Source organism: Bison bison, unplaced genomic scaffold (assembly GCF_000754665.1).
Source record: "Bison bison bison isolate TAMUID 2011002044 unplaced genomic scaffold, Bison_UMD1.0 scf7180017864148, whole genome shotgun sequence".
NCBI lineage: Eukaryota > Metazoa > Chordata > Mammalia > Artiodactyla > Bovidae > Bison > Bison bison.
In genome coordinates, this window is record NW_011494720.1 from 690,132 (window position 1) to 700,683 (window position 10,552).

The 10,552-nt window shown below is 41.4% G+C and overlaps 1 protein-coding gene across 4 annotated transcripts in view; it reads left to right on the plus strand.

Moving 5' to 3' along the window:
• PLEKHG1 (pleckstrin homology domain containing, family G (with RhoGef domain) member 1) overlaps positions 1–10,552 on the plus strand; it is a 250,271-nt gene that overhangs the window by 134,907 nt on the left and 104,812 nt on the right. For all 4 annotated transcript variants that reach the window (XM_010840819.1, XM_010840818.1, XM_010840820.1 and 1 more), the window contains one exon: positions 7,611–8,116. In XM_010840819.1, coding sequence (XP_010839121.1) covers positions 7,709–8,116 — 408 coding nt within the window. In that variant the 5' untranslated portion in view covers positions 7,611–7,708. The remainder of the gene's footprint in view (positions 1–7,610; positions 8,117–10,552) is intronic.

Here is a 10,552-nt window from a genome sequence, read left to right on the forward strand (position 1 = left end):
ACTCAGCAGTGGCCACAGGACTGGAAAAGGTCAGTTTTCATTCTAATCCCAAAGAAAGACAATGCCAAAGAATGCTCAAACTACCAAACAATTGCATTCATCTCACACGCTAGCAAAGTAATGCTCAAAATTCTTCAAACCAGGCTTTAACTGTACACGACCCATAAACTTCTAGATGTTCAAGCTGTATTTATCCCGTCAGAGGAACCAGAGATCAAATTGCCAACATCCACTAGATCATTGAAAAAGCAAGAGAGTTCCAGAAAGACATCTACTTCTGCTTTATTGAATACGCCAAAGCCTTTGACTGTGTGGATCACGACAAACTGTGGAAAATTCTTCAAGACCACCTTACCTCCCTCCTGAGAAATCTGTATGCAGGTCAAGAAGCAACAGTTAGAGCTGGACATGGAAAAACAGACTGGTTCCAAATCAGGAAAGGAGTACATCAAGGCTGTATATTGTTACCCTGCTTATTTAACTTACATGCAGAGTACATCATGTGAAATGCCAGGCTGCGAATCAAGATTGCTGGGAGAAATATAAATAACCTCAGATATGCAGATGACACCACCCTTTTGGCAGAAAATGAAGAAGAACTAAAAAGTCTCTTGATGAAAGTGAAAGAAGAGAGTGAAAAAGCTTGCTTAAAACTCAACATTCAGAAAACTAAGATCATGGCATCCAGTCCCATCACCTCATGGCAAATAGATGGGGAAACAATGGCAACAGTGACAGACTTTCTTTTTGGGGGCTCCAAAATCACTGAAAATGGTGACTTCTGCCAAGAAACCTAGACAGCATATTAAATAGCAGAGACATTACTTTGCCAACAAAGGTCTGTCTAGTCAAAGTGATGGTTTTTCCAGTAGTCATGTATGGATGTGAGAGTTGGACTATAAAGAAAGCTGAGTACCGAAGAATTGATGCTTTTGAACTGTGGTGTTGGAGAAGACTCTTGCGAGTCACTTGGACTGCAATGAGATCCAACCAGTCCATCCTAAAGAAAATCAGTTCAGAATATTCATTGGAAGGATTGATGCTAAAACTGAAACTCCAGTCCTTTGGCCATCTAACGCAAAGAACTAACTCATTAGAAAAGACCCTGATGCTGGGAAAGATTGAAGGTGGGCAGAGAAGGGGATGACAGAGGATGAGATGATTGGATGGCATCACTGGCTCAATGCACTTGAGTTTGAGCAAGCTCCAGGAGTTGGTGATGGATAGGGAGGCCTGGCGTGCTGCAGTCCATGGGGTCGCAAAGAGTTGGACACGACTGAGCAACTGAACTGAGCTGAACTGATAGCCAATTAACAGTTGTGATAGTTTCAGGTGGACAACAAAGGGACCCAGCCTTACATATACATGTATCCATTCTTCCTCAAACCCCTCTCCCATCCAGGCTGCCATATGACATTGAGCAGAGTTCCCTGTGCTATACTGCACTGCCTTGATGGTTATCCATTTTAAATATAGCAGTGTGTATCTGTTCAGCCAAAGCTCCCTAACTATCCCTTCTCCTCATTCTCCCTTAGGCCCTCATTTAACCAAACTGACATACCTGTGCCCTCAAACGTCGAAATTCTGGAGTCACCACTTAGCTAAGACAATTTAGCCAATGCATTAGCTGTGTTAATTAAGATTATCTATTACAACTCAATCCTTGCCTAACTGCAGAAGCCATTGTCCTTCTCAGTTTTCGCTGACTAACATAGGGATCAATTAGTAAATGATCTGAATATTTAGTACCAGACTTTACAGCTCAAAGAATTTTTTGATCTTGCAACCCCTCACCTTTTGTTTGAACGAGAACATTTTTGCAAAGCACCCCTTCTTATCCTTGACTTTCTTATCCAAACTTTGCTTTACTAACTCTTCAGCAGTAATAAGATCTTTTTTAATTATTTATTTTTGAAAACGTTTAAACTTACAGAAAATTTGCTAAGCTAGTTTGGAGTTTCTATACACCCTTCATCCAGCTTCCCCCAGTCCTCACATCTTGCACTGCCAGAGTACATTGGTCAAAACAGAAATTAACATGGTAAGATTTTTTTTTTTAACCTCTTTATTACCAGACAGCTACAAATAAGAATGAAAACCATGTTCCCTGGATTGAACACTTGGAGCAGCAAAGAACAGGTTTAATTGTAGTCCTGGATCTGCTATTATTAATAATACAGAATCATGTTATTTTAGAAAACCAAGAGGTAGAAATTCACATTGAGATCCGGTGGCTTTTATCTATTGAGCCCTCCACTATTATCTCAGAGATGGGTAGAGGAGGATTCCTCAGATACTTGGTACCATCTTTGAAACATATAAATGAGTACTTCTTATAACTTAGCTTCCCTGGTGGCTCAGACGGTAAACCGTCTGCCTGGAATGCAGGAGACCCAGGTTTGATTCCTGGGTCGGGAAGATCCCCTGGAGAAGGAAATGGCAATCCACTCCAGCACTCTTGCCTGGAAAATCCCATGGACGGAGGAGCCTGATAGGCTACAGTCCATGGGGTTGCAAAGAGTCAGACACGACTGAGCGACTTCACTTTACTTTACTTCACTTTTTTATAACTTTGACTCTTAAAAATTTGTGTGTTTTTGAATCATGAAATCAGTTTACAACTTTAGGGTCTACTGAAGACTTGCTGTGTATTAAATGAATTTTTCTGGTTGATAGAATAATTTCTTGCTTTATGTTCCCTCTGTTTTCTCCTCTTCACAGACAGTATAATAAGGAACATAATTTTATTCATTGATCCTGAGCACTACACATTCTCTCGATGTCCATGACTGTCCTGCCAAGGAACTCCAATTAAGTATTTAAAGTCTAGAATAGCCATGAGCAGAATTTGAAAACCCTGATCACCCCTCCTCCCTTGCTGTACATATAGCCCTCCCTTGCCTTGTAAAGCTCTCCTGGGGGCTGGTGACAGGGAGTGGTCGGTTATGACCCCATGGGTTCCCCATGTAGCATGTAAACATGGTCAGAGAAGCCTGGACTTTTCCTGCCGATGAAAGTTCTGCTTCCCCCTTAAATCAGCCTCAGAGGCAAGTTGGAGCCAAAAAGTGCTACTTTTGATTCTGGCAGTGACATTCCAAAGGAGGGCAATTAAAATAATGGAGATTTGAGGAGCAAACAAAGAAAAGCCAAGGAATTTGAGCTCTTTCTCCTAGAAAAAAAATTAGAGACTTGCCATGAAGCAAAACGTGTGAAAGGTATCTGTGTGGGAGCTGGACAGCCATATTGTTCATTTTATTGAGGATGGCACAAGAAGGAATATTTTTTTTGTTGATGGCTTTAGACTCCAGTCCTGCTGGTTGTAAGCATCAAGCCCCACCCTGACCCCCGACCCCTGTGCTACCACCACCACCAACTCCAGGTTTACCAAGGGTCAGATGAACCAAGGCCCTCGAGCTGGGAAAATCAGCTTATTTAGGGTTTTCATGGTCAAAAGAGCCACTGACATAGGCCATTAGCAACAACTGGCAAGTTCTCCTACGTTGCTATATTATTAGCCCTGCGTTTGAGATTTGGTAAGAGAAACAGGTTTTGAGAAGGAAAGCAAAGCAAAGCAACAAATTACCCAAGTGTTAACACAGATGGACATGTTTCACGCAAAGCAGAGGATAAAGCTTTCTTGCTCTTCAGTTTTCTCTCTGGGTGTTTCAGTTTATCATGGGAAACCAGCCACCCCAATATCCAGTACACAGCACTTGTCTCCAAATGCTGTTGCTGCTAACTCATAACAATATTGTGCATTAATGAGCAGAATAAAAAAAGATAAACTTCAAACTGTATGTACCTTTTCATTCACTATTATTGGGACAAAGATTGATAAGGAAGTTAAGTTTAAATATTAAATATATATAATATTTAAAATAGTGTTAGTTGCTCAGTCATGTCCCACTTTTTGCAACCCCATGGACTGTAGGCCGCCAGGCTCCTCTGTCCATGGAATTCTCCAGGCAGGAATACTGGAGTGGGTTGTCATTCCTTTCTCCAGGAGATCTTCCCGACCCAGGGATGGAACCCAGGTCTCCTGCATTGCAGGCAGATTCTCTACTGTCTGGAAGTGAATGTATATTTCACACTTGTAGCACATCTCAATTTGGATGAGCTGCAATTCAAGCGCTCAATAGTCACATGTGGCTACTGGCTACTATGTTGAACAATGTAGCTCTGGAGATAAATATTAATAATTGATTAATTGTATTAGGAAGAATAAGCCAGAGAGGGTGGAAATCTGAAATTATTTTGAAGGAGGTGAGAGCAAGACTAGACAATTTTTATGAAGAACATTTCCTTATGTGAGAAAACTATAATTATCTTCTAAGCAATGAATCAATATAAAAATTGTTATCCACCTGCAATCTCCTATTATATGCCATTAAATGACCTAGCTTTAAAGGTTTCACTTCTGTCATCGGTAATTTTGGAAGGTATTTAATTTGGGGCAGTAAGTTTGGCTAAATACTAGCACTCCAAATACCTCATATATTCTGATTTACAAAATGTCTGGTTGGCAGTCTGAATAGGCTGATTCAGTGCCCTGTGGCATGTGGCCTGGTATTGAAACATATGAGGTCTTCCTTGCTAGGGTCCAATTCATGTTGCCATGTAAGATTCATCCAGGAAGTGAACCCTGTTCACTTGAGTTTCTTGTCCCACTTCCTCCTGCCTTTGAAAGTATAAAAGACACTAGCAGCCCTAGTAGCCCAAAATGGATTCTCCATCCCAATACTGGCTGGTTAACTTGCAGTGAAAGTAAGTAAAACAAAACAAAACATGAGTCTCTCTGTTGTGTTCATTTTTCACCATCATGATAATGAACATTTCCCAAGAGTTATGTAACTATCAAACATGGTTTTCTCAAATGAGACTATGACTTAGGACCAAACAGAAGTTGGGGGCGGGGGGGAGGGGACGGGGGCGGGTGGATACTACTGTATTTGAAAATCAGAGCATCTGGAAAAGGAGGATGAGATGGCTGGACGGCATCACTGATGCAATGAACATGAACTTGGGCAAACTCCAGGAGATGGTGAGGGGTAGGAAGGCCTGGTGTGCTGCAGTCCATGGGGATGCAAAGAGTCGGACATGACTGGGCAACTGAACATAAACACAGTCTCATTGGCCTTTTGGGACCATAAAGAATCCTATATACTTCCCAAGTCAGCATCCATTCCAGAAAGGGACATCAACCTTATGGTTATGGTTGTGCTAGATGCCAATGTGTGTTTGCTCCTAATCTTAACTACCCAGGAATTTCTTTTTAAAAAAAAAAGTTATTTGTTTGTGTGTTTATGGCTGTGCTGGGTCTTTGTTGCTGTGCACAGGATTTTCGCTAGTTGCAGAGAACTGGGACTACTCTCTAGTCGCCATGCTTGGCTTCTCATTGCAATGACTTCTCTTGAGCACAGGCTGTAGGGCGTGCAGGCTTCAGTAGTTGTGGTTTGTGGGCTTAGCTGCCCAGCAGCATGTGGGATCTTCCCAGACCAGGGATCAAACCTGTGTCCCCTGCATTGGCAGGTGGATTCTTAAGCACTGACCCACCAGGAAAGCCCTGCCCAGGACTTTCTTAACACCAGTCCCAAACACGAGTAAGCATCCTTTGCTGCAAACACACCTAAATGCCTGGCTGTTTCTTGGATTTTCCAACATTCAAGTTGGACCAGGATTTTTCACACAAGTACATTTTAACTACTATAACCAATCCAAGTTTTATAGGCCATAAAGTTGTTACAGAGAAAGCAGAAAGAATATCGTAAAAACTTTAAAAAATTGTGGGAAATATACCATGTGGTAGTGGTTATACTGGTAATTTACTCATGTCCTACATGTTTCTTACCATTCCTTCTTGTTGATCCAAGTTAGTTCCTTTATTTTATATTCATAGTTTTACTATTTGCGGTACACTCTTAATGCTAATATTTGCCATGAATATAAACCACCAAGAGGACTTCCCTGGTAGCTTAGAAAATAAAGCGTCTGCCTACAATGCAGGAGACCTGGGTTTGATCCCTGGGTTGGGAAGATCCTCTGGAAAAGGAAATGGCAGTCCACTCCAGTACTCTTGCCTGGAAAATCCCAAAGGACGTAGGATCCTGGTGGGCTACAGTCCATGGGGTTGCAAAGAATTAGACATGACTGAGTGACTTCACTTTCACTTTTCTAAACCACCAAGAAAAGTCTGAATGTTAAAGGATATAGACTTGATGGGTTCTTTCATATTCTAGAAATATTGGTACCAGCTGTTTGATGATCTTTATTATTGAGTCAAACCAAATTCACGTTCCTTTTGAAAAGACTGTCATTGATCTATATTCTTGTTATTGTCTTATTACCACCTTCCATACCTGAGTTTCACTCTCCTACTTTTCTAACAAGATCTATAAACGTGGATTTGGGTGGATTTTGAAATGAAGCAAATTTCTTTATTAGTCACACTATTGTAAGGCATTTTGCTTCTATAGACTTGGGATCACATTACTAGGGGGATAAAGTGTGGATCCTGCCTTACAAATGAAGAAGATTGGAACTTTGTGTTTTATCAGAATAGCTTCTGAAACTTTAAATTCCATACCGGGCCTGTTTTGAACCCAAGACTTAAGTGCTACAGGCTTTAAATTTTCTCTTCTTATTCCCTTTTCTAGATACTAACAGCCCCATTTCTTTAGAAACAGTTCTGATGTTTATTGTTTAATTGCATGGTCACACTGTCATGTTATCTAACTGGGCACGTGGAAAGTAGTAGTTCGTCAAATATACTCTGTAACAGTGTAACCCCATGTACACAGCAAATGGAATGCCAGCTTTCGAGAAGCGACTTAGATAAATGTTGTGATAGGCTGATTAAGTTTTAAGGAGGATGTGGGTCTCAATATTTTGAGTTTTCTTGTCCAGTACTGGAGAATTACTGTCCACGCAACACTTTATTTAATGCTATATACAAGTAAAGTGTAAAATTGTCAGCATCACTAAGCACTAAGTATGGTGTCTCCAGGTTGGTAATGTAAAGTTTTGTGGAATTGTAGTAAAATACTTAAAATCTAGAACAGTGGTTCTCAAAATACTCTAATATGTCAATATTAATAAATATTATTAATATTATTAATCTAATAAAACATAGGATGTGGGCGGGTTTTTGTTTGTTTTTTAAATACATAAGCATCCCCTTGGTGCTTGCTGAAGCTGTAGATTCCTTGTGCCCTGAGCGCTGAGCCTTGATTTAGTAAATCTGGACTAATCGCTCTGTCAGTCAGGTGCTCATGCTTTGAGGCCAGGTGCAGTGATTCTAACACTTTAAAGCGCTTGCACATGGCATTGGCGTCTTGGTAAAAGGCAGCCTGACGTTCAGTAGGTGTAAGGTAGCGCCAAAGGCTTTTAAGTCTGATGCAATTGCAGGCAACGCTTTAAAAACTCCGCCTTTGCCATTCAACGTCCCATGGGTATCTTTGCATTTCCGTCTATACCTAGCGTGCTTTTTGCTTTTGACCGTGTCCTTTGAGCTAAGTTTTAAGCACCTTCAAATCTTTCTGTTTGCTCTAATTTTAAATACTTGCCTATCTTGCTTATCTTGTCCGTTTATTTATTTTTCTTCACGTGTATAGATGCGCACCAGTTGCGTCGTGAAGTACGGTCAGCTGTAACACAAGCTCCATATCTCAGAACCACAGCCAGGCACTCCTGCTCCGGGGACCTCGGGGCCATGGAGCTCTCCGACAGTGACCGCCCGGTCAGCTTCGGCTCCACGTCGTCCTCGGCTTCCTCCCGGGACAGCCATGGTTCCTTCGGCAGCAGAATGACCTTAGTTTCAAGCAGCCATCTGGGCTTGTTTCCTCAGGATAAGGAAGCAGGGGCCATAAAACTGGAGCTGATGCCAGCCAGGCCATTTTCCAGCAGCGAGCTGCAGACGGACCATGCGGCCGGGCAGCAGAGCACAGACGAGGGCGGCGAGAGGCAGCCCCGGGCACAGCGCAGAGTGGAAGCCAACGGGCCGACCAAAACCGGGGCCGAATCGGCCACCAGCCCCAAGCTGCTCTATGTGGACAGAGTTGTGCAGGAAATTCTGGAGACCGAACGGACTTACGTGCAAGATTTAAAGAGCATCGTAGAGGTAAGATGCGCTGTCGGGGGGAGTTTAAAGTTTGTCCTGCAGGATCAATATCCCCCGAAATAAAGGGCAAGGAAGGGCTTGCAACAAAGGACTTCTTAGGAAGCCCAGTGTCTCCTAAGAGGCAGAGATGGTGTGAATGTTTAAACAGATGATCACTTAAGAGGAAGCCCTAGGGCTGTTATCACTGGGTTAAGACCCTCAATGTTTGTATTCGTGAATTGATTACGTGTTGGGAGTAAGCCTGATGATATCAGTGCCTACGCTGGTGTGTTGTGTTAGTGACTCCTGCCCCAAAGCTCTGTGAGTCTCTGGCAGACAGACAGACAGGATGCAAGCTTCCTCGCTTGCAGGTGTCAGGGGTGTGTTGACTGAGCCCCTTGGGTCATCTTCAGCTTACTCACAGTTGTCTCCTGGCGTCTGGAGCTTCCAAAGCTGCCAGTGCCTGTGTCTCACCGCCAGAGAGGGACTTCATGGGTTTGGGGTGTGGCCTGGGGGGGTGGGCGGAAGATCCCCAGGTGATTCTTCTGCACAAACAAGCGTGGGAATTACTGTTTGATGCTGTTTTCTGTGTTGGTTGCTGTTTAGGGGAAGGTGGTGAAAGGGAGAGAAGAACCCTGGACTTGGTCTTAGGTGTTTACCTTTTACTTTTATACTAAAAAAATTCACGTAAATTATTTGACTCTCTGCAAACTGAACTTAGCTCAGGTACCAGATCCAAGACTCTGGAACTTCAGTTATTAATTTGTTATGATTGTTGTTTCCCTGTATTATTTCTTTTTAATTTTTATTTTATGCTGGAGTATAGTTGACTTATCCAGTTATTAATTTGACTTTGATTATAGCTAGGTTTTTAAGCATAAAATGATAATTATCGGAACAGTTCAGATGCTAATTCATTCTCAGTGATTTAAAATATTATATTTCAAATTGATGCATTATGAAGCTATACTCCCTACGCTGCCTGGTACTATCCCAGGTTCTTTCATGTGTTAGTGCCCATTTCCTGTTTTAGATTTTTAATCTAAAATGTGTTTCAGAATAAACTGGAATATTTGCTGATGAGGACATTCTCCACCAAACACATACACTCTTATAGCTTTAGGGGAAAAAAATTCTAGGACACAATTGTGTTTTCAGTCCCACAAATGATCAAACCAGACAGTCTTCTAAAAATAGTTATGACATAACTTCCCAGTAAAAATAGAAAAAAATCAATTGATGTTCAACCAAAACAATATGTGATACCAAATGTAGAGTAAACCAGGCCAATTGTTTCTTGAATTTCAACAATGATGTCATTTGTACTTGAGAAGAAATACCTGTGAAACTGCCAAAATTTGTGAAACCTCTCAGGAAATTTATGGTTGTCAAAGCTTTCTTTGGCCTGTTTTTCTTTGTTTCTTACTTGGAAACTTTACCACTTCATCGAAACTCGCCATACCAACAGAGAAACCTTTAGTGTCTGAGCTGGAATTAACACTTGTTTTTTTCTGAGACCAGTTAACAAACTTCAGGTGAGAAGAAATACAATAAGAGATCTATGAAAGAAAATAGGTTAAAACAGGATTTTTTGCTTCAATAAAATACCTTAAATTTTTTTTATTTTCTAACAGTTTCAGCAGAAGTTTTATTCTAAACTATACAAATATTCTTGCCTTTTTTTTTCCCCTTATCAATAAATTAGCCATGTTTTCACTATGGGTTGGTGGACTTTTGCTATAAAGGACCAGATGGTAACTCTTTTTGGGTTTCTGGGCCATAAATTGTCAATCCTAACTGTTCACTTCTGCCACTGTATCCCAACAGCAGCCCCAGCCTCTACGCCAGTGAAAGGGTGTGGAAGTTCAAGGAAAACTTTAGGGCCGTTTTTGACCCAAGGACCATGGTTTGCCAAGCCCCGTATTTGCTTATAAATCTATGCTTTCATTTCATCAGCTGTGAAATGAAACTAATAAACGATACCTGCCTAATAGGGTTGGTGTTATGATAATTAGATAATATATGAAAAGCCCATACAACAGTGCCTGGCACGTGGTAAGCAATTAATAAGTGAAAACACTTATCATCTCAGGCCTCTTCTGAATTTGCTGGCTGAGACTGAGCACCATTTATAGCTATCTTCTGTCTTATCTGAAGTCTTTTACAAAGATAAATAGATTTAGTAATACACTATAGTAGAAATTTCATTAGGAAAGAGTCATTTTTAAGTGGGTGATTCCAACATTATTATTTTGAAGGCAATTGGATTATTTCTAAAGAAGCCAGGGAGAATCTAAGGTGACACATAATAGGGAGAAGAAAGATGGAGGGTGTTGGGAAGGAGGGTGGTTGGAAGAAAACGTCCCAAATAGAGAGGGAAGCACCTGGGCAGGAAGAAGATGCTGCTTTGTTCAGGAAGTCTCTGGAATGCTTTGAGTCACTTCCCCTCCCCACCTA